This window comes from Erithacus rubecula (genome assembly GCF_903797595.1).
Source record: "Erithacus rubecula genome assembly, chromosome: 2".
Lineage (NCBI taxonomy): Eukaryota > Metazoa > Chordata > Aves > Passeriformes > Muscicapidae > Erithacus > Erithacus rubecula.
In genome coordinates this window covers 55,132,395-55,156,041 of record NC_136685.1, presented here as the reverse complement: position 1 = coordinate 55,156,041, position 23,647 = coordinate 55,132,395, and the positions used below count along the sequence as shown (strand labels likewise).

General features: G+C 39.3%; 1 protein-coding gene across 8 annotated transcripts; it reads left to right on the top strand.

Moving 5' to 3' along the window:
- Positions 1-327: 327 nt before the first annotated feature.
- On the top strand, positions 328-21,793 carry LATS1 (large tumor suppressor kinase 1). Of its 8 annotated transcripts, none has more exons than XM_079297705.1 (8): positions 328-456; positions 4,277-4,782; positions 6,860-6,995; positions 8,787-10,312; positions 14,869-15,451; positions 16,135-16,317; positions 16,554-16,660; positions 17,626-21,793. In XM_079297705.1, exons 2-8 carry the CDS (start codon positions 4,432-4,434, stop codon positions 18,136-18,138), a joined length of 3,399 nt encoding a protein of 1,132 aa, XP_079153831.1. In that variant the 5' UTR covers positions 328-456; positions 4,277-4,431; the 3' UTR covers positions 18,139-21,793. The 8 variants fall into 8 exon arrangements, with proteins under 8 accessions (XP_079153831.1, XP_079153830.1, XP_079153829.1 ...); XM_079297704.1 differs by having other exon boundaries at positions 8,784-10,312; XM_079297703.1 differs by having other exon boundaries at positions 6,860-7,010.
- The last annotated feature ends 1,854 nt before the right edge of the window (positions 21,794-23,647 follow it).

Here is a 23,647-nt window from a genome sequence, read left to right as displayed (position 1 = left end):
TAACCGGTGGGTTTTCCTTCCTGCTGGTCTGTAACGCGTCCATCGTTCTGGGATCAACTGAAAACACGAGGCTCGGCGGCGCTTTCTCCCCCGTTAGAAGAAAACCGGGCAACGAGATGTGAGTTTGTCCGGGAGGGGCTGTGCCGAGCGTGCGCCGCCGCTCCCGGCGGGGCGGGCGGGAGACTCGGCTCCATCCGGGAGCGGCAGGCGCGGCGCGGGGCAGGCCGGGATCGGCCCATATCCGGGCGGCTCCGCGGCGGGGACACTGACAAAATGGCGGCGCCGAACTGAGCGGCCCCAGGCGGCGGCGGGCGCTGGCGGAGGGACCGAGCGGGCGCTGCCGGCATCGCCGAGGGGCGGAGGAAGGCGGAAGGAAGGGAAGGGCCGCGGCCGGTCGGCGCCGCGCGGGCAGGGCCGAGCTCCCGGGGCGCTGCCGCCGCCGCCTTCTCGCCGCAGGTAGAGTCCGCCGTGCGGGGGCCGCAGGGGCCGGGGCGCTAACGGGCCCGCTCCGGCTCGGCCCGGCGTCCCGGGCCCTCTGCGGGACGCGGCCGTGGCAGGAGCGGCCTCGGGTCGCGGCCGGCGGGGCGGCAGAAGCGCAGGTGTCGCAGCGGGGCGGTTCGGGATCCTCCTGCCGGCGGTGGAACCCTCCTGGCCCGCTGCTCCTGGCGAGGCCGCGTCCTGCTGTCCTGCGGGAATCGGTGCCCGCCCGAGCCACCGCGGCCGGGCTGTGGTGCTCTGGGGCTGCCCTGCTGCTGTTAGCCGTGAAGATCGCTCCGAGGTGCGCCTGAAATAACTCCTGCTCCTCCCGGGAATGCTTGTGTGCGTGGAAGAGCTTAGAGATAGCAGAGCGTAAGAATGGAAACAAACCGAGCGAATGCACAGTGTTCCTAGTGTTCAGCTGGCCTCTGGTTCTTTCCAGCTCTGGCTTCTCTGACCGTGTGTAGTTGTGCTTATGTGCTAATTTCGGGGTCCAGTTTTCTCTTCACCCTATGAAAGCTTTCAGCATTGGAAATGCATCCTTTGGGAAATTGCTGTTGCAGCTCAATCACTTGTTACCTGAAAGAAGAGCTTCCTTTAGTTACTGTGAGCCAAGTCCCTACAAACGACTTACAAAGTCTGTTACTTTCTTTATTCCTAGAAGTGGAACACTGATTATGTGTAAAATAAGCTGTTGGAATAGGTACGTGAGAGAGGGTACCTAAATACATTAACATGTGATATTCAGTACTCAGTTGGAAATCCGATCATTGAAAGTGTTTTTATAAGAAATGTTAAAGTTAGATTATAAAGCTGTTTGTTTTTCCCCTCAGAAGATCATGGGAGTCATTGACAGTTGCATGTTGCCATTGGGAGCATCACAGACTGGTTTGAGTTGGAAGGGACCTTAGAAATCATCTGGTTCCAGCCGCCTGCCACTAAAGCAGGTTGCTCCATGCCTTGTCTGGCCTGCACTGAGTTTTCATTCAAGCACTTTTAAGTCCAATCTTTTATGGCTATAATGTTAAAAAACAAACCAAGGTGTTTGTTTGTTTTTTTTTTTCCCTTACAGTCTGACTTGTAGAAGAAATACTGTATTCCTTTGTTTCAAAAAAAAGTGAAAGATTAATTTTTTCAGCCCCTTTAGGGAAGAGAATTTAATCACGAAAACCAGCTGCATTACATTACATTAACAAACAGATCATTTAAGGACACAAAACTGCAAGAGGGAATAGACATCAGTTCCCTTGGATACAATTCTTATTTGGTAGTTAGAAGTACAAAGTTAAGATACTTTTACTCAGCAGTCAACACTCCCTTTTTAAAAATGTGTGCCAATGTCTATAAGCAAAGGTGACTTGTGAATTTTGAGGTTCATATATAAAAAAGGTAAATTGTAGTAATTCCTGCTTTCTGGAGGACTAATTTAATTTGTTTTCTAAGAATTAATACCTAGTTTCACATGTACATGCTGGTACCCATCAGTGCTGCCAAAAGGAACAACCCATCAAAAAAAGTTATTTATTTGGGTAAGTGCCTTAGCTTGGTTCATGCTCTGTGGCCTTACAAACAGTTATGCTGTCTGTGGTGAGTGGTGGGAGATAAGTGGACTGGCTGGTTTACACTACTAAAGCTAAGCTGCCAGTAAGAATTTAAATTAGAGTGCATCTTTATTTTCTGAGACTGCTCCTGGTTTAAGATTTTAGTGTCCTGTTAATGTAACCTTGATTTCTCTTAGGGGTGTTAGATTTGTCTATCTCAGCTACCCAAGGTGTGACCGTAAAGTGAATACTGAAATACCAGACAAAATTTGTAAAATATGTAGGTGCAAAACCCCTGTTTTCTCCGGAATTCCAGGCCTTTGGAATTTGTTAAAAGCTTATGTATGGGTATTTTGTCAGGTTCTTACTTAATTTTCTTTGGAAAAAGTATTTTCAATGTGGTCTTAAATACAGCTTGTTTGGAAAATTATTTTGAAAGTGGCCAAAATTGGATTACATTTTAATTGCTCTCATGCTGTACTTTCTGCTGATTTCTAGATTTCTTAATACTTTGAACAAAATTTCACTGTTAATTATTAAAATTCACTCTTAATGTCTGATGATCTCTTCCTTATTCAGTGAGCACTGAAGAATTACATGCTATCACTCTGTATTAAAAGACTACTCAACTACACTCATTTAAGGTTTCAAAACTATCACAATGCAGAGAAAGCTTGTAGGTGCAGTTACACCCCTTAAGATTTAGAAAGTTTCTTAGGAGAAATTATGTTATTTCTAAAATGATTCTCCAAGGAGAATGGGATTAAGTGGATATCCCTTGTGTTTCTTTTGCAGTCCTCATTCATGTATTACTTCCCAGAGTTCAGGTTTTATTCATATATGGGTAGCACAAGTATTTAATTAATGTAATTTGCATGTTTTAGAGACTTCTTTTTCCTATTAACTTGTCATATTCTTCCTCAGTTGCTGAATCACTAATTGGTTTGTGACAGTGCAAGAATTACAGAAATGAAACCTGGATGACTGTGTAAAATTTAGATACTTGTTTAATTTATGTCTAATATGAGAAACACTTAGCAACAGAGTGGTAAAGGAGCAGTGTGAGTTAAGCTTCAACATTTTTGTTGCCTGTGAAGAAAAGAGCCCTGAAACATTTAGTTTATCTTACACTGTCTTAGTAACCATCTTCCTCTGTGAAGCAGTAGAGACTAAAGAAGTTTTATTTCATGGTACTCTAAAGAGGCAAATGCTGTGCAATTTCTTCAGTGTTTCACTGTGGTTGCTTTATCCTTTGCCATAGCAGTTGCAGTAATAATTAGTGCCCAGCCTGGACACAGAGATTTGAGTTCTCTGCAGACACAGGGCTCTTTCCCTGATGAGTCAGCGCCTTCAAAATGCAAACGTTTTTTATTTGGCTTTTGGCAGAAAATTCTGTTTCCCTTACCAAATGTCATAGCTATGCTCTCAGTGAATTTGATGCTTGAGTTGTTAAATAATTTTACAGTAAAAAAAAATCTGATTAAATTTTCTTTGTTTCTCTTCCTGCTCTCATTTTCCCTTATGTAAAATAAATTTAAAAATTACTTAACTATTGATGAAGACTGGTTCAAGGAGGCTTGAGATAAGAGACTGTGAAAGCCTCAGAATTTGAACCCTTAAACAGATTCAAGTGGCAGATGGTACAAGAAAGCATGAAGTTGCATGTGATGAGCTAGGCAAAGTATTTACTTTTAACATATATGACTGCTAGAGAATGGATAAAATCACTGTAATTACATGCTCCTACTGGTGTACTTCTCACTTCCATCTTCTTCTGGCGCTGGATGTCAGAATCATTGAACAGCAAGGTTATTTGACCCATATCCTGGTTGACTGGGTAGTAGAGTTGGCTCTGCTGACTACAAAATGTGTTGATGGGGAGAATATAGGTGACAAGTGGACACAGGAGAGAGGGGAGGCAAAGAAGCAGTGCAGAGTGAGCACACAGCAGTTGTTCATATCTGCTCTTGAAAGCTTTGTCCACCACACAGAGGAATCCCTCTTTACTGTGTCCACATCCTTTGCAATTCAGGACTGTTTAGACTTGAGGCACCTAAAGCATTCATTGTTAACAGACAGTTAAAAACCCAGCATGGTTTGTAAATTAGGTTGAGTAAAGACTGCCTGAAGAATTTGCTTAGCATGCTTTTAATATCTGTGAAGGCAGTGCTGCATGTGAACATTTCATTGCCATCAGTGCTACATTGTGAATTTTTTTACTGTGAAATGTGATTTGTTTTGTTTTGTTTTGTTAACAGAATAGCAGTTTTGGATTGTGACAAACTCCAGCACTACAGGAACCAAGGTTTTACAGTGAAGAGCCACTGCTTTCACAAGTTCTGACATCAGCCAGTCTTCCTTGAATTCTGGTGTGTGCGAGTCCTTGGTGGAGGTTGCATATATACATGTTTTCATGAAGAGGAGTGAGAAACCAGAAGGTTACAGACAAATGAGGCCTAAAACTTTTCCTGCCAGTAATTATACTGGCAGCAGCCAGCAGATGCTACAGGAAATACGAGAGAGCCTCAGGAATTTGCCTAAACCCTCAGATGCTGCTAAAGCTGATCACAGCATGGGCAAAATGTTACCTGAAGATCCTAGGCAAGGCCGAAATCCCCCCAAATTTGTAACATATCATAAGGTTTTGCAGGAGATAAGAAACTCACTTCTGCCTTTTGCAAATGAAGCAACCTCAGCTGTCAAAGGAACGTCAGAAGTTAATCGGCAAATGCTGCAAGACTTGCAAGCTGCTGGCTTTGATGAGGTGAAGTGTTTTATTTGGAGGATTTGGTGTTCTGCTAGCTATAAACTATTAGTGCTTGTTTGGGGGCGGGGGTGTTGGTCAGGGAATGTTTGAACAGCATGATAAGCAAAAAGCTTTAAAATTTGGTAGATTTCTGATTAGGACATGAAACTGGTAATAGTGGAGAATGTAGAAGAGGACTAGAAGAATGATTTGGAGACACTTGGCTTTGTTTTTTTATGTGCCTTGTCCAGATTGTTCTTATGTGGTAGGTTTTAATTATTTATATAATTTTAGTCAGACAGGAAGAACACTAACATGAATTTTGCTTCTGATACACAAAGTCATTTTGGATTGTGCAAAATTAAAATAGGCTGATAAAATATGGCCATTCTAAATTGAAAGGTAATACCAGATATTTTGGAAATTAATCTGAAACGTGATTTTCAGAAAGGAAAAATGAATACACTCACAGCTCCTGTGTTTTTACTGGGACCTGCACATCAAAATAAATACCACTTGTTTGCATGCCTTCTTTGTAAACCTAGGTACAAAAGCATGTTTATAAAAGAGCAAGCAAACCACTCATCTTTCCAAAGAAAAAGGCACAGTATCACAACAGGGATTAACTTTACAGGCTTGCACTGCTTACTGTAGTGACCAGCTCATGAGTTCTGGGTCTCTGATGCTTTGGTATTTACAGAGAGATCTACCTCTACCAAGAGTGAGCTTCTCCAGAACTACCAACTGATTTTTCCTAAAAGCATCCCAGTGTAAAGTGCTGATAGTAACTTTCATGTTCCTTTCACCTGATCAAATACTCTGTTCAGACTGTGTGTCAGGAAGAATGGAAGGATTTCATAATGATAAATGATTTTTGTAATAATTTGCTTCAGCTCTGTGGTTTATTGCTGAGATTGAAGAAGTTTTTTTATTGTTTGTGGGATTTTGGGGTAAGGAGGGATGTGCGTTTGTTTTTTCAGAGTAGATCATTCTCAGCTCCATCTTTACAGATTGAACTTGCAGCTGCTTTTGCAAACTGAAATTTGTGGTATGTGGCTGGGCAGTAAACTAGAAAGGTATCTTAAGTTGGCCTTTTTGTTGGATCCTTTGTATCTTGAGGCCTTTTGCGCCTAGCTTTGTTCTTGGATACAACTGCAAATTCCCATGACACTTGTGATTATATGGGGTTTTTTTCAGGCAGAGTGCCAGCATAAGCCCTTTCTGCCATGTGTTAACCTACAGTTGTGTTGCCACAATAGCCCATATGGCACTGATCCACATACATCACTAGGAACAGATACTGCTGAAGTAGAAAAGCATTTTTCTTGATCGAGAAGTTTCAAAATGTGTTGATTGTTTTTGTTTTTTTTTTTGCCAAATGAAATATCACACACATTCTGGTTATTTCCCCCTACCTCTGAGGTAGTAGGTAGTATTCAGGGTTAAACTGGAACAGATAGATACCAATAAGTATCAGGTGTGTGTATATAGATAGTTTTATATGTATATATCCAGGTGCATATATATATACATGTATGCATCTGTATAATAATCAGGGTAGAATGCTGTTCATTGTATTCAGGCTATTTTTTATCCTAAATAGCTTACAGAAAATCTCTTTTGCTTACCATGGTTCAAGTTCAATCTTTGTGATACTCTTTAAGACATTGAATCCTTCCTATCACATATGTGACCAAATTTTTTGAGCTGAAAATGTTGTGTCTGCTTTTTCTAATGTCGGCTGGTCTGTAAAGATTGCAACAACTTTATTGTATAGGTTTTTTCTTATAAGATCCTTTTTTAAGGATTGTGTGACCAAGCTGTTGTATGAATAGCAAGATGACATGATTTACATCAAACTACATTGCTTCAACAAGCTAACTTTTCTTCTGAACATCAAGATTGCAGTACTATTTTGGATGATCTTTTCTGGAGAAGACATTTTTAAATTAGTTTTAAAACAATTGAGAGAAAGTATGCTTTGTAAAACTACTTCAGTAAAGTTAGTGGAGAATATTTGGCTAAATAACAATGTTTTTTGGTATTTTTTGTGATTTTGTTGTAAATAATTTTTTGTATATACTTTTCTCTTTAGGATATGGTTATACAAGCTCTTAGGCAAACTAACAACCGTAGTATAGAGGCTGCCATTGAATTTATAAGTAAAATGAGCTACCAGGATCCTCGTCGGGAGCAGATGGTTGCAGCAGCAGCGAGACCTGTAAACGCAGGTATGAAACCACCAGGTAAGTGTATCCATGGTGACTCAGTAACTCACTGAGTGTATTCTTATAGGCAAGAAATAGAACATAGTAAATTTTGCCTTTATGTGCTCACAGTAGAACAGAGGTGCTGAGATAGAGGGTTTTTGCATTTAACAACAGCATTTTATGTATCTGATGTAATCCTTTGGAAAGATAGGTCCATTTGACACAATTTTCTTAGGCATTGTGTTACAATTGCATGGTTTTATTACTGTGCGTAAACATTTTTTACAAGGAATGGCATTTGGATCTCATTTTGGTAATTTCTGTTGCCTTGCTGATGTTGTGCCTGTATTTGGTTCTGTGTCAGATGCCACTTAGAAATAAGCGCTGAGCGTTTTATTATTCTTTTAAATTTTAGTTTCTCTTCACACACCCTCCCACACAACAGCAATTCTGTATGTTTATTTTTGTGTCTGTGCGTGTATTTATGTATCATGCCACTATGATATTTGTATTTTAGGATGTTATATTTCAGGATCCTTCTCTGCTTAATCTCCTGCTTGGCTCCAGCTTTTGTTTGTATAATTTTTAAGGCAGGCTTCATGCTCTTAGAGAGTTAGAGGGCGGACTGTGTCTTTACTAGCAGACTCCAGAATTTTTGCCGCTTGCTATTGTTGCTTTCTTAACAGATGCTAGCACATTTTTAATAAAACTTGATGCCTTTTTAGTAGTATATACCTAATGGAAGGGTAACTTTAAAATGCAGCAGAAATACTGAACTTTTATTTGACTCAAGTTGGGTTCTGAGCTGCCAGCACTGGAGTTAGATTTTTAATTAACAATATAGGTAGGAGGAAAAATTAGTCAAGAGTCGCAAAGAACAGTGTTATTTTCCTTTAGTCTGTTAAGCAGGATTAATTGGTGCTTTTATGAAATACATAGGTAAATTCCACCATTTAGACATCGTTTTCATTGTTACCTGCAAAAATAAAGTAATTAACACATTCTTTAAGTGAGGAGAGGGTGATTTTCAGCAATTACAGTACTGCATGTGTTTACACATATCTTTGTGTTAACATTATAAAAACCACAGTAAGACTGCATGTACTGTCAGTTCCTTGTATATTTTGTTTATATGATGCAAAATAGCATCTGCAAGGTAAATATATAGCAGGGTTTTGCTCTGGAAGTTTTCATACAGTTTTAATTCTTGCCTCCCTATCTACAACACTTTTACTCAAAAAGATACAACTTTGAAAATTAAAGTACTTAATCAAATTCTGCATGATGGGAATATAACAAGTCTTGGTGATCTGTATGCATATTAAGGTGCAAGCCTTGATTTTACAGCATTTGGTTAAAATTGCAAGTGTTAATTGGAAGGGATAGCAACATAATGCATTTTTCCATCCTGTTACTTTTTTTGCATTTGTGCTGAACATTCTGAGAATTTCTTGTACACGTGATTAAGAATACATTGCGTGACTAATAATTTTGCATGTTATCATTTTTTTCAATTACATTTTGCATTTTTACTGACGCAAAATGCATTTTCAGTAAAGCAATTTCTAAAATAATCACTTTCTGGTATTGCAGCTTTATAGTTTCAATGTTTGGTTTTTTCCCCCCTCTTATATGTTCACTGAGCATATTAGCATGCTGTGTATTACTAGAAAAAGTTTTCATATGTACAGTACAGTGGATTATATTGTATAAGAGAATTCAAGTCCTGTTTCTGTAGCTAACACACACAGAGCAGTAAGTAGGAATAATTTCCAATAATGTAAATGCTGTGTTTTCTTCCCGTGGAAGCAGGGGCTGTGCAGCAGTCGGTTAACCGCAAGCAGAGCTGGAAGGGTTCTAAGGAGTCCTTGGTTCCGCAGCGGCATGGCCCTTCCCTGGCAGAGGGCGTGGTGTATCGCTCAGAGAGTCCCAGCTCCCAGCCCGATGTAGGAAGGCCATTATCTGGATCTGGCATTGCAGCATTTGCTCAGGCTCATCCTGGCAATGGACAAAGAGTGAATCCCCCACCTCTGCCGCAGATAAGGAGTGTCACTCCTCCTCCTCCACCTCCTCGGGGGCAGACACCCCCTCCACGGGGAACTACTCCTCCACCTCCTTCCTGGGAGTCAAATTCCCAAACAAAGCGGTACTCTGGCAACATGGAATACGTCATCTCCCGTATTTCTCCAGTGCCACCAGGAGCATGGCAGGATGGTTATCCACCTCCACCTATGAATCCTCCTCCTATGAATTCATCCACACAGGGTCAGAGAGGCATGAGTGCTGTCCCCATTGGCAGGCAACCAATAATCATGCAGAGTTCTGCCAACAGCAAATTTAGTTTTCCCTCAGGAAGAGCTGGAATGCAAAATGGCAGTTGTCAGGCAGAATTCATAGTTCACCAGAATGTGGTGTCTGGAAATTCGGTGAGTCGCCAGCCACCCCCGTACCCAATAAATCCAGCTAACAGGCAGAGTCCCACAGCACTACAGATGCAGGCAGGAGGATCTGCTCCTCCTTCAGCATACACCAATGGGAATCTTCCTCAGGCAATAATGGTGCCAAACAGAAATAGTCACAACCTGGAACTTTACAACACAAATGTAGCTGGAATACCTGCATCCTGGTCCCAGCCTTCCCCTGTGCAGCCGCAGTCGTCGCCGGGCAATGGGCACGACATTCCTACATGGCAGCCCAGCGTTCCCGTGCGCTCAAACTCCTTCAACAACCATCACGGCAGCAGGCAGAGTCACTCTGGCAGCTCCCAGCCTTCGGCCACCACGGTGACAGCCATAACACCTGCTCCCATTCAGCAGCCAGTGAAAAGCATGCGGGTGTTGAAACCGGAGCTGCAGACTGCCTTGGCACCCACTCACCCTTCCTGGATGCCGCAGCCCGTGCAAACTGTTCAGACCATTCCCTTCTCCGACGGTCCCTCTACCAATATGGCAGTTATGCCTCCTGTTGCAGAGGCTCCAAATTACCAGGGTCCCCCACCACCTTACCCTAAACACTTGTTACATCAGAATCCTTCTGTCAATCTGTACGAGGCAGGACCCAAGCTCAACAAGGAGGAGCCACCTCCTTTATCCAGGGAGGATGACAATGAAAAGAATTACGAATGTGTTGATTCAACAGATAAAGAAAAGAAACAAATTACAACCTCACCTGTTCCTGTTAGAAAAAACAAGAAAGATGAAGAAAGAAGAGAGTCTCGCATTCAAAGTTATTCCCCTCAAGCCTTTAAATTCTTCATGGAGCAGCATGTGGAGAATATACTCAAGTCACACCAGCAGCGTTTGCATCGGAAAAAACAGCTAGAGAATGAAATGATGCGGGTAAGCTCTTCCTGCTTTCTGAATCTATGACTAAACTGCTCCTGCATTACTTTTATGAGATAGGTTTAATTGTAGCATTAAATAGTACAGATAAGTAGGACATTTAGAACTGTGGTATTGAAGTCTTTTTTTAATCTTTGTATTTGAGATGTGGCAGGTTTCTTCCTTGTTTACATATTTAATTTTCTTCTTATTTATTGATTTCTAAGTAAATTTTTTGCATGTCTGACAGTAATTTGTATGGCCTACATACAGTAAGGCAGCAGAAACAAAATAATTGTTGCATGAACTGAGATGTAGCTACATGGCTCATAGCTTTTTGTTATGGGTTATATTTAATCCTGTTGTTTGAGTTATCGTCAATATTTTAAATTTTTTAAATATTTCTATTCATTTTCATAAATTTTGAAGGTACAAGGAAATTGGGGACAAGTGGAGGCTGACAAGTGCACTTATATAGATACCCAAACAGTGATATCTTTTACATTCTGCAGTTTGTTACCAGTAGGAATAGTTTTTTAAAGTTCAAATTAAAAACTAAAAAAACCAATGAACATTTGAAGGTTAGTTGGGGCCTTTTTTTTAGAATGAGACAGTATCTTGTCTAATTATTTTGTAATCTGCACTGTAAATGTATCTGTTTGACCAAGAGCAACTGAAGGGCATCATTATAAAACAAATACTTTTTTTTGTGCCTGCATGGAGTCAGTGGTCTATTTTTAGTATTTCAGTGTTCGTTGAAACACATCAAAAGGGTAAAAACTGGAGCTGCCAAGCATATGTCATTTCAAAAGAGAAAACAATGAGAAGTAGTGAAACTAAGATTTGCAGAAAGGTGAAATTGAGATGTCACACATATATATTTCTTGGCAATTGTAGTTGAAAGTTTGACATTAGTATGATTTTCCTTTTTATTTATTTTATAATATTTTGTATTTGGCTTATGCCACTTTCTTAACATGCTGATTTTTAAATCTGTATTTTCTTACTCTGAAAATTCTTAGTGTAAGGTGTATCTTTTGTAAGTGTTTGCTTAATCACAAATATGTAAATGTTAGCAAGATTTCATCCTGAAATTCTTACTAGATCTTTATTCTTAGTCTTCTCTCTTTCCTTTTTCACTTCACTAACAGCTGATTTAAACTGTTAAGGTGTGGGAAGCTTTCCTGAACTCTGTAGCCTCCATCCCTGTGTAGACAAGTAAGATTCTGAAGCAACAGTGTTTTTTAAGAATAGCATGATTTTTAGAGGGCTTTGCATGCAATCCTGCATCAAAATTAAGCATGAATTTATTTTGGCTATTTTTGAGTACTTAAATGTAAGATTTTAATTAATGTTGATTTGCAAACTTCACTTTCCCTTCTTACTGTGTTGTGTTCTGCAGTATCTCAGAATAAGTATTACTTATATGAAAGCACTGATATAACTTCTATGTTTTTCTTGTGCTTTTAAAGCACCTTAGTAGAGGTGTTTTATAATATTTGTAATATTATTGCTGGAGTCTTAATAGTTGATGCTAGATTTGAAGCTTGGATGTTTAATTACAGGCTGGAGGGTGGAAGATGGGTTATTGTGCTGCAGCAGACCTCTCCTTTTTCATAAGCATAAAGGAGAGGAATGCCACAACAATAAATTATATTTTGAGTCTTCACAAGAAGGAGAAAGGCAAACACACTCATTATTTATTTTCAGAAAGTTTGAAGAATATAAAGCAAGTATTGAATCTCTTCTTTTCTCCTCTTTCAATTTTGACAAAAAACCCTCAGAATGCATCCCTATGAAAATACCTACTTTCACTGGATGCTGTATTTCTAACATATGTAACATATTTCTGTGGTGTCAGGTCATCTTGGAGTTGAGTGGTCTCAAAAATGTTTGATTTAGACGCATGAGTTTGGCCAAGAGTTATAATAGGTGTCGTTCCTGCAATGAGAAACTCAAGTCATTCTTTAAGGCACAGCAAGATGAGAAGGGACCAAAATGAGAGCAAATTGTGTGATGATAGAGTAAGTCAGCAAACTTCTGGTGTCTGACATTTTCTTGAAGTAATTGGAGATACATGTGTGGAAAAGTTGGTGCAGCTGACAGTTAACTTTTGGTAAAGGCTGAGGAGAGTTCTAGGGAAAATACAGCACTTCCGAGAGAAAGTTTGTAATTAACATTTGGTTTAATGGATGATAGGGAAAATGAAGGTGGGTTGAGGGAAGAGATGACAACTTGCAGTACTTAGGTTAGCTTTTCACAATAAAACTGTTCAGATGCAAGAGCTAGAAATCAGATAGAAGAAAGCAAAGGTACGAGACTCTTTGTATGTCTTGCAGTGATTTATTATGAGTCTCACTCCTGGGGGGTTGTTGCCATCTAGGTTTTATTCTTTGCCAGCTTTGTCAGTGGTGGGTGGGGTTCAGTTTGTGTCAAGTGGATCTGTACTGAAGCAAACTTTAGGTTTTCAACTTGCAGATGAGTGTTAATAAGATGACCCACCATTGTTTGAACTTTACCAGGTTCAGGTCTTCAGTTGTCTTCTTGACATTTGTTAGTCTTAAAAAAATCCTTCCTTCAGTCTTGAGGTGTGCTTTAAGCCTGTTCATTCATAGAAAACTTGAGATGTTTCTGTCTTGGAAGACACTACACAGATATTCCTGCAATGAGACCGTTTTTTGATTCAGAATATATAGTTGAACCTGTTTCCCATACTAGTCTTGAAACTACAGATAACCAGTCCTAACTACTGCCTATCTGATGTCCTACAAAAAATTTTGTCTGAAATTTGAGACAGCCTTCCCAGTTTAATTCTTGTCAAATTTGTATAACTTGTGAAATTCATTTGGGTAGACAATCACATTGTATGCATTTTCCTAATTGCATCTCCTTTGGATCCATTTTTGCTATGATGCCCGTAAGAAATTTTCTGTTTTCTAATAGTATTTTCTTTACTAGGTGACATATAGTAATTCATGAAAGCATTTTTAAGATACAGAATAATATTAAATTGATTTTTTTTTTGCCTTTTTTCTCAGTTGCATCTATTATATTTTAAGTTATGTTGGAAGTCAGGCAAGGCCAAAGTACAGCCTATACAGGCCCAGACTAGTTACTTAGTCCTGTTAATGGTCCTGAGTATTGCTATGCAGATAGTATCTCAGATATTTGAGGCTTTAAAGAGATGGAAGCAGCAAGGTTTGGTATCAAGAATTAATAAGATGTGACAACAAGAAATGAAAAGCTTTTGGAATAGTGCTTGAGTACAGTTGTGATGTTTGCAGGGGTTCAGTGTGGCCATGTTCAAAGTTTATGATCAACATGTCTATGAAAAAATAAGGAAGTATGCAATAGGTTGAACTTGGAAATCATTGGTGTGGGATGGTGATTTCAAGCAGTCGGCAGATCAAATAATTGAGATGCTGTGAGAAAGGTAGTTTGAAAATGCTGTCAAAAAACAAAAGAAGGAATGAACATCAAACTACGTTGGGATGGAGAAAAAAATATAAAAAATTGAAGGCAGATTCTATTCACATTAAAATGAAGAAGTATTATTCTGATTCCAGGCCCTGAAATTTGCCAACCAAAATGGCACCAAAATTGAATGGGACTCTTTAAGAGAATTGAAACCAGCAAAAATATACCAGGAGGGCACAGGTTGGAGTACAATAAGACTGATCAATGTTGTTCTTGTAGACCAGGGTTTCCACACTGTAGGTGATGAGTTGTGTATGGCCTGTAAGTGTTTTAGCTGTCAGAGTATTGGTGGCATTGGCTGGAACACCAGTGATATTCAGTCAAGATAGGGGTATGCACACAGATGGGAGCCAAGAAAAGATACTGTGGGGAGGAGTGAGCCTCTTCAAAAGAAGTGCTCTGCTCAGCTGGTTCCTAGGTAGAGTGGAGAGCAGTGGTGAGGGTGAGCGAAGTCCTGTTAGAAAGGGGTGCATTATGTGATAAGAGGGAATGTCAGGTCCAGGTTTGTGGCAGAGGCACGGGCTTGGTGTGGGTGGGCAGTAGGAAGCAGTGCCAGCAGGATCTGTTTTGGATAGCTACATGGAAGCGAGAGAGTGAGAGGGAGCACGTACTCCCTCCTGCAGCTGAAATTCTAGAGCATGGTCAGGAAGTACAGTGACTTCTGCTCCAACTAGTCTGCCATTCCTATGACAGCTCCTTAGCCCTCAGCAAGCTCTTAGGCATGTCTTGTAAAAAGAAATCAGGGAGGCAGCTGATGCACACTGTTACTCAGATAATATTATTTGCAGTGGTTTTTATCAGTAATTTGTAGATTACTTTTCTTAAGAATGTAGCAGAGCCTTTTCTAGTACCTCCTGGTGCATGGCACCTTGTGCGTTTTGCTGTTGAAAATGATCACGTTTCAGTTTTTTACCACTCCTATATGTTTTTGTAGAATCCTAATGTGTAAATTAAAACCAAATCCCTTTAAGTATTATTTCTTGTGCTGTGTATAAGTATTTGGTTTGCTTTGCCTAAGCCTTGGAATTAATTATGAGAAGATCATCAAGAATTAAGAATACTGTTCACTCTTCAGATTAACTCTGTTTGCTGCACAGGTTGGATTGTCACCAGAAGCCCGGGATCAAATGAGGAAAATGTTGTGCCAGAAAGAGTCAAATTACATTCGGCTAAGAAGAGCTAAAATGGACAAGTCAATGTTTGTAAAAATTAAGACCCTGGGAGTTGGTGCATTTGGAGAAGTTTGCCTAGCAAGAAAGGTGGATACTAATGCTCTATATGCAACAAAGACTCTGAGGAAAAAAGATGTCTTGCTTAGAAATCAAGTTGCTCATGTTAAAGCTGAGCGGGATATCCTTGCAGAAGCTGATAATGAATGGGTGGTTCGCCTGTACTATTCATTCCAAGATAAGGACAATTTGTACTTTGTAATGGACTACATTCCAGGAGGTGATATGATGAGTCTCCTAATTAGAATGGGTGTCTTTCCAGAAAATCTGGCACGGTTCTACACAGCAGAACTGACATGTGCAGTTGAGAGTGTTCATAAAATGGGCTTCATCCACAGAGATATTAAACCTGACAATATCTTGATAGACCGTGATGGTCATATCAAATTGACTGACTTCGGGCTCTGTACTGGTTTTCGATGGACCCATGACTCAAAATACTACCAGAGTGGTAAGAGAAATAAAAATGTTCTTTACAAGAACTTAAATTACAAATTAGTAGAAAGATGTCTGTGCTGTTTCCTTTATGAAAAGGTTTAAGTAGGCTTTTCAAAATCCTACTTGATTGCTTAAGAGCTGAAGGAATAGCTGGAGCGAAAGAGAAGTCACAGTTTTGAGAGTGGTAAAATACAGATTATGTGGTAGCTTGTTTTTAATTTCCAAAAATAAAAACATACCTTTAAAATCAAGGTTTAAATTACTTTTGATTAGTTTTTCTTGAAATATCACATATTATAGGCCAGACTGTTACACAGTCTCTCGTGAGAAGATAAAGATTTAAAATCTGATTTTATTTTTTGACTATATAAATGTTAGAGGTTTTATGTTTATGTAAGTATAAAAGCAATATGCACCTTATACACCCAATATTAAGAAAAATATGAAAAGTATTGAGATTGGTATTTTCTCATTGTTATGTCAAAAATTAGCTTTAAAAATTGTGTCCTCAGAGTTGGTATATCATAAAAAAACCCAACATCCTGATGTTGGTTTCTGTTTTAACTCTCAAGTTGAGTATTGAAACTGAAACAGATTCTGTCTTGTAGCACAAAATGTTAACAGATTAAGGAAATTTCATAGTAGATAAGAACTAAACTAATCCTGAACTTTGCCACCCGTGTCACTCCATGGCAGGTGACCATGCCCGCCAGGACAGCATGGATTTCAGCAGCGAGTGGGGTGACCCTGCGAACTGCAGGTGCGGGGATCGGCTGAAGCCGCTGGAGCGCAGGGCTGCGCGGCAGCACCAGCGCTGCCTGGCCCATTCCCTGGTGGGCACGCCCAACTACATTGCACCCGAGGTGCTGCTACGGACAGGTAAGGCATGTGCTCCTGCACTGCAGTCTCACTATGGGAGCTGGCATGCAGGTGGCTGCTTCACCTTTCCCACACTCCTGCTTTTCCCAAGGATGCGATATTTTAGCAAAAGAATAAATAGTTGTTAATAGGAAAATCTTCAATAAGCATTGAATAGAATTGAATTCTCATGTTCTTAGAAATTCAAGATTAAAACTGTACAAAGGTTTGACTGCCTGATTTGAACTTTATTTCAGGTTACACTCAGTTGTGTGACTGGTGGAGCGTTGGAGTAATTCTCTTTGAGATGCTAGTGGGACAACCTCCATTCCTGGCACAAACACCACTGGAAACACAAATGAAGGTAACTTCAAAAGTCTGATATTAACAGTCCGAAAAAGGCTTGAAACTTACATAGTCTTATAAATTTGAAGTGGAAAGGTGATGTTTGAAAGCACTGCCCATCCAAGAATATTTTAAATATGGCGATTTTAAACTTTGTTACTGTGGAGGTGCACTTAACTTACAAAGGGACTTCTAGAATCACATTTGTAACTTATCTGGTCATAGAGTAAACATTCCAACTAAAGATCACATCACATCTCAGCCTTTCACAGTTATTATTTGTTCCAGTTGTTTCTCCCTTTCTCTTCTCTCCCAGTATCTTTTTGTTCTTTTCCCACCTCTTGGCTTCCATGCATGTTTGCCTGCAGAGGATTTCCTTTGGTGATGTACCTACAGGTGCTTAGCATGAGAAGGTGGAGGAGCTGCAGTTCACTGCCTGCTCAGGGCTACTGACAGCTCAGAGCCATTGGTCATTTCCTTCCTGATGCCCTGCTCTTTCAAATAAAGCATCAAGGCAGTCTTCTGCAGGTGTATTTTTGCATAATTGCTTTCATGTGACTCAAATGTAGAAATGTAGTGCAGTATTGATTTTATATTTTTTTTTTTTAACTTGAAATTTGTTAGTCTGTATAGTACATCATATAACTCAAAACTCACCTGCTTCACCTTTTTAGGATTGCAAGCCATGTGCCTAATCTTAGGTTCCAGGTGCTGGATTTTATGGTATCTTAGTTGGTTTATGGCAGGGGTCTTCCATGCCAGACTCTAGATTTGGAATGTGAATAAACTTCACCTGCATTTTGCCAGATTTCCAGACAAAATATTTCTTGTGTTTCTGAAAGAGCACCTTCATGTTTTCCCCTCTACTCTGAAAATCCTTAGACATCGTGAATTCCTTCTTTGTGATCATTTGTTTTGTTGTTTTATTGTGTTTTTTCCTTTTTGTGAAATTGTAAATAAATAACACATCTTTTTGCTTTTAAGGTTATCAACTGGCAAACTGCACTTCATATTCCACCTCAGGCTAAATTGACTCCAGAGGCCTCTGACCTTATTATCAAACTCTGCCGAGGGCCAGAAGATCGTTTAGGCAAAAACGGTGCGGATGAAATAAAAGCTCATCCATTTTTCAAAACAATTGATTTTTCAAGCGATCTACGGCGACAGTCTGCTTTCTACATTCCCAAAATTGCTCATCCTACAGACACGTCCAACTTTGATCCAGTTGATCCAGATAAATTGTGGAGTGATGATGACAAGGAGGGGAACAGAAATGATACCCTTAATGGGTGGTACAAAAATGGAAAACATCCTGAACATGCTTTCTATGAGTTCACCTTCCGAAGGTTTTTTGATGACAATGGCTACCCATACAACAATCCAAAGCCCATTGAGTATGAGTATGGTAGTTCCCAAAACTCAGAACAGCAGTCAGATGATGATGATGATGAACAGGCAGGTAGAGGAGTTCAGAGTCGTGATCTGGTTTATGTTTAGTAGAGGAATAAAGGTCAGAAATGAAGTAATCAGTTTTGCAGTTATAGCTTTTGAAAAGTCTCTTCCTTTAAGAGAATTTAAAGAAGATTGCTAGAGTAAATATGTGCACGCTTTTTTTTTTAATGCTAAAAAAATTATTTCTTCACTTTCCTTCTATGTACATTTTGTTTCCCCAGAATACAGGGAAATCCTTCTCAAAAAATTAATTTATTCCAGTGATGTTAATTGTTTAATTTAGAAGAGATTTGATGTTAGGTAAAAAAAAAAAAATCACTTGAATATTGTTACTGGTCCTCTGTACTCTAAGTACTCGAAATAGGAAATAGTTTTGTTTGGGTTTTTTGTTTGTTTGTTTGGGTTTTTTTGTTTTGTTTTTTTCACAAAGATGACTGGTATCTATTTATACATATATTGAATAATTTTAGAGAACAAATCTCTGCTTTGGAATTTTTAATCACAGTTTTTCCATGCATTGACCAAATATAACACCTACTTTATGCTAATAAAGTGCTCTAATACATTTCTGAAGAGAAAAACAAGGGCTGCTGTACCCTCACTTCTCAGTGTATTTAGCCTTATTCACAGTGTTGGAAAAAGAGCCACCCATCTGGTGAAACATTTCCAGCTGCTGTGGGAGTGGCCTAGTTCTCAGCTTTGAAACAAGAAAGTGTCAGTCTTGGTAAGATGATAAAACATTAGAACTAGTATTTTATTAAATAGTAATTGGATTTGATATTAGTAACACTGTAGCATGGGACTGGTTCTCTCAAAGCAGGACTGCTCACTCAGAAACAACTTGATTGTCTCCTGTCATCCGTTCTATAGATGTAAGGGGAAAAGAAACTTTAGAAACAACACTTTCTGAAATCTAGTTCAATTTTCTGACTGCAGCCAAAGTGTAGAGTGTGTAAAGTGCTGCTTTAGTTGGAATTTTTAGTTTGGAAAATGAATTCTAGAGTAGTGTCTTTTTGATACATTTGAGATAGTAATGGGAAAAGAGTATAAATTGTGACTTTTGAGACTTGTGGAGACCCGTTTTCCTCCCGGTTACACAAGCACTGAGGAGAAGGGCTGTGCTTGGGTCTTTCTGAGCTGGCACTACAGTTTCAGTGCTCTGTCTTTCACAGCCTGCTTCAGAACAGAATTAGGAACTTACACTTGTGCCTGCTGTCTTCTGCATTACTGCTTCCATAATTTCCAGCAGTAGATGCTCAGGTATCTCCTAGGGTCTCATGGTGGGAGATTCTGTGCTTGTTGAGGTTACGTGGAGCAGGGATGGGAACATCACTCTAAGCAGCTTTACTCAGACAAGACCAAGAGTTAGTGTTGAGAGGCAGAAAGAATTATGTTTTTGTCTCTATCCCTTTTCCTAAAATAAACACAGCAGTAAAAAAAATGCACTATTTTTAGTAAACTTTGTCTTCTGAAACATTTCTGCTACCTTGGAATTGAATTCCAATGGCTGATCTAATAACATGCATGTAAGCATTACTGCTTTCCTAAATTATTATTTGTGCCATTGCACTGGTATTGCAACTATCTAAACATCATGAAATTGGTGTTCATAGCTGTTCTTGCAGCAAACATCAGTTTACAGGTTTACTTTTCTCACCAAGCTGGTTTGTTTGCTTCTGGCCATTTGTTCTCTTCCTGTGCTCCAGTCCAGTCTCTCTCTTTGTGCCAGTGCAACTGTCTCTAGTACTGTCCTAAATACTGGATCAGCAAAGTCCTTGTTGGTTAGCATTTGGAGTTTCCTTTCTTCTAAGTGTGGTCATTTGAGCGGTCTAGTTTCTAGTGTGGTCCAAAAATGATTTATATTGATATAACTGAGGAACTGCAGCAGGTTGGCAGTGAGGAAACTTCTAAACATACTTTGTCATGGAATAAAATGTTTGTGGAAGTTCACCCCTCTACTGTGAAGTGTTTATAATGGTTAGAAGATGGTTATGAGAAGTTGTTTTCTCAAACAAGTAGTTAGTTAGTTGCTTTCTATAATGAAAATGAATTTGCAGCTTCATAAAAAAATTCCTGATCTGCCTTTCCCACAGCTGTTGAAATAGAGTAGCTTTTAAGATTAATTTCATTTAGCTTAATTATTATAAAATGGCTGCAGTGCATAACTACTCCATTTTATATGTTATGTAAAAAAGATTGCTTTTCATGTAAATAAACTTAAAAGATTACCCTCCTTCTTAGTAAGTATCCCAGTAAAACTGGTCTACTTGTCTTGGAGCAAAGTATAATATATTGCTGGTTAAAGGTAATTTAATCAAACCTGCCTCACCATTTTTGAAGTGTGCAGAGAAAATAATGTCAATTCATTAAATTGACTCTTAAAATTGCCTTTTCATCTGAATACGTGTCTCCTCTGCCTGCACTATACTATGGTATATTCCTGTTTAATACTGATTTGCTGATCTTAGGCAGTTTTGAAGTAATTCTAGAAAAGGATAAAAACGTGTCCTGTAAAGGCACCATTGGTCTAAAAAGAAAAACCAATTGCTTTTATTAAAGGAAATGATTGATTTTTTTTAAGGACATGTGCAAGTACTGAAATACTAAATACACTTTTTGCCTTTTTTCAACAAATACAGGAAGTGCTCACATCTTTAGAATTTGGTAGCTGCTTTCTGGCATTTTCTAGTATCACGTGTTAGAAATTGTATTGTACCTTGTTTGAATTTTGCCACCTGTATGCTGCAGTATTACGAATTTCCTTGCAAGAAGTGCAGTTTGTTACAGTCTAGGTTCTCCTCTGAGAAAGTTAGTTACACGTGAATGTTGTCACAGCTCTCCAGCATGCCCTGCCTTACCCATGTTTTGAAACTTGATGTTTCATATATAGATTCAGAGTCTGTTGAGATTCTTCATAGTTGCTGCTTAAAACATGGGTGTTTCACTGGTGACCTACGATGGGGATTGCTTTGTACAGGCAGTGGAGAAGAGAGGCTCCTAGCCAGCAGCTGTGGAATTCTGCAGTAAGTTTTAGTTCAGGTTACTTTTACTTTGTAAAGCATGAAAACAAGTTTCTCTTTTATGTGCCCTTGTATACATATTAATTGTATTTATAAAATGTTCTATAATCCTATAACTTGTACTGTAAATATTATTTGATATTCAGTGGCATTCTATCCTCGGGCAGGCCCTCTTGCTGTATCTTTTCTATCCTCAATTTGTAATAGAATCTATAGAATATATGGCTAGAAAGTCTCTTGGAGACTGATGTATCTTCCGCTGTTGCAAAAACTGTGAGTGGGAATGATTTATTTAGACTCCTTTTAATATTATTCAGGTGATAGGCAGTGCAGTGGGTGGGTTCTTAGATGATGCTGCTGTCACTGAAGATACTATTAGGCTTTCATTTCAGATGTTGTGGGTATTTCAGATCAGACCTTTAAATCTGTTTGCTTTATTTCAGCCAAAGCAAAAAGATAATGAATTGGGTCAATGTTGTAGTAAAATGTTTGAATGCCTTAAGATGCTCATGATAAAGGCACTATTCAAGTTTACTGATTTATATATATCTATATAGATATATATATAGAGACATACTCTGTGTGTATATGTATATATAATGTCTTTTTTGTATTATAAGACTATCAGTTCTTTTGGATTCTCCAATTAAATACATAGACCATCCCACAATTGTGCTAAAGTGAATCATTCATTTATTCTGTGTCCAGCTAGTAAATGTAACAATCTTGCATTATCTCATGGCTATATTAAGTTATGCACTGGTTTTTTGAGTACTTTTTACTTGTCTCAGTCATGACCTGGGCATCCCCTGTTGCCAGGGCTCTGCATTCCTGCAGTCCAGCTACAATGTGTGCCATGCGATCTCTGAATGCCCATTGGCACATTTGGGTCTTAGGGGTTTATGGGGTGCTGGCTTGGACCATGATCTCCAAGACTCCTGATGTTCATATGAAGAGAACGTGCATCTTTGCTGACTCTTCCAGTAGGCACACTGGAAAATCCCCTTTGTCCAGGAGTTCCAGATGTCCAGTTTGTCAATGCCCAGCAGTGGAGGCTTCTTTGCCCCTGCTGACTGAACACACAACGTGTGTTTGATCTGGGGGATGGGATGTGAGTGGGTGGTTGCACTGACACCTTCTTAAAAGTTATTTCAGACTAAGAGGAAGAATTCCAGCTCTTGGGAGCAGCCCAACTGAATTGGCTACTGGTAGTCGGTGACATTCCTGAGTTACAGAAACTCTTCCTGTTCTCTCAGAATTGGTTTCTGTAGTGTAACATGTGATGGAATAATAAACTCCACACTGAATCTTTGTAAGAAGTGAAAATCACCTTCTTATTTTGGCTGTTCAAACGTGAAATGTAAACACTAGTTGCCCAATTGCATTTATTTTTCTATCCTCCTTCACATCCCTCTTCTACAAGTCACATTTATGCTGCAACAGCTCTACTGTTTAACAATAAAAAGGCACAAGTGTAGCAGCAGGAATACTATTGTACTTGGCTGCCACCTCATGTTTGTAACCTGTTTTCAAAAGTATACATGTTGATGTTCAACAGTTCAATTTGTTGGTGTTCTTGCTGCTTCCTCTGCTGCCCCTTAATCAAATAAGTAAATCTTATGAATTACTATTATTATTGTTATTATTTATTATGCATACATTATGTACCATGAAGCTCTTCCTTAAAAGGACAATGTATCACAGCGTTCATCTGTATTTGTCTTTGTGAAAACCCCCTTCTTTAAATGCACATCTCAAAGTGCTAATGCAGAAACGACTGTGGTATTGGAGAGACTGAGTTAAATCCTTTATTCTGCGTTTGGGGAGGAGGTTGTGGAAGTACAGCACCATTTTTTATTCATCAGCCTACCTTCAAAGGGGAGAAATTCCTCCAGCTCTCATTAACCAAATTATATGATACATTTAACATTTTAGAAACTAATCAGCAGCTTTCTTTGTGTTTACAACTGAAATAATGTAGGAATGATTGTTTTAAACATCAACACTCGTTGAAGGGATAGACTAAAACTGCCCATTTAAGAATGGCTAGAAATAGAATAATGAGACGAGTAAGAATGGGTATGATATGCTTAATTAAAGGATGACATACTGCTGTGGGGGTTTGGAGTTCACCCTGAAGGACTATCATAAACCTCCTGCATTGTACCCAGCCTTTAGATCCTATTTGTTGCTAGGCAGCTGAGTCTATTTAGACAGGTGACGAGGTGCTGGTCCATCAGGGACACTTAAAGGGCAGTTTCCTGCTCTGACTCCGCTCAGCAGCAGGTTTTCCTCAGCACTCTCAGATGTGTTTTCTTCCCCAGGACAACACAATCTATGAAAGTTTGAAGAGGTGCAGACAAGTCAAAGAAAGAACACATAGACAGAAGTGGGTGCTTGCTATTCACTCGGTGAAATTCACATTTGTGAATTACGGAAATAGCCGAATGAAGACCTGTGATCACCAGGGCGGGATCTCAGGTAGGTGTGTGGGGTAAAGAATTTTGTGTTTGTCACCTTCGACTCAGAAAGGG

Coding starts and splice junctions, on each gene's coding strand:
- LATS1 (XM_079297698.1), top strand. CDS start 4,432: ATGAAGAGGAGTGAGAAACCAGAAGGTTACAGACAAATGAGGCCTAAA. Junction 10,313..14,868: donor TAGAGAATGAAATGATGCGG/GTAAGCTCTTCC, acceptor TTTGCTGCACAG/GTTGGATTGTCACCAGAAGC. Junction 15,452..16,134: donor CTCAAAATACTACCAGAGTG/GTAAGAGAAATA, acceptor ACTCCATGGCAG/GTGACCATGCCCGCCAGGAC.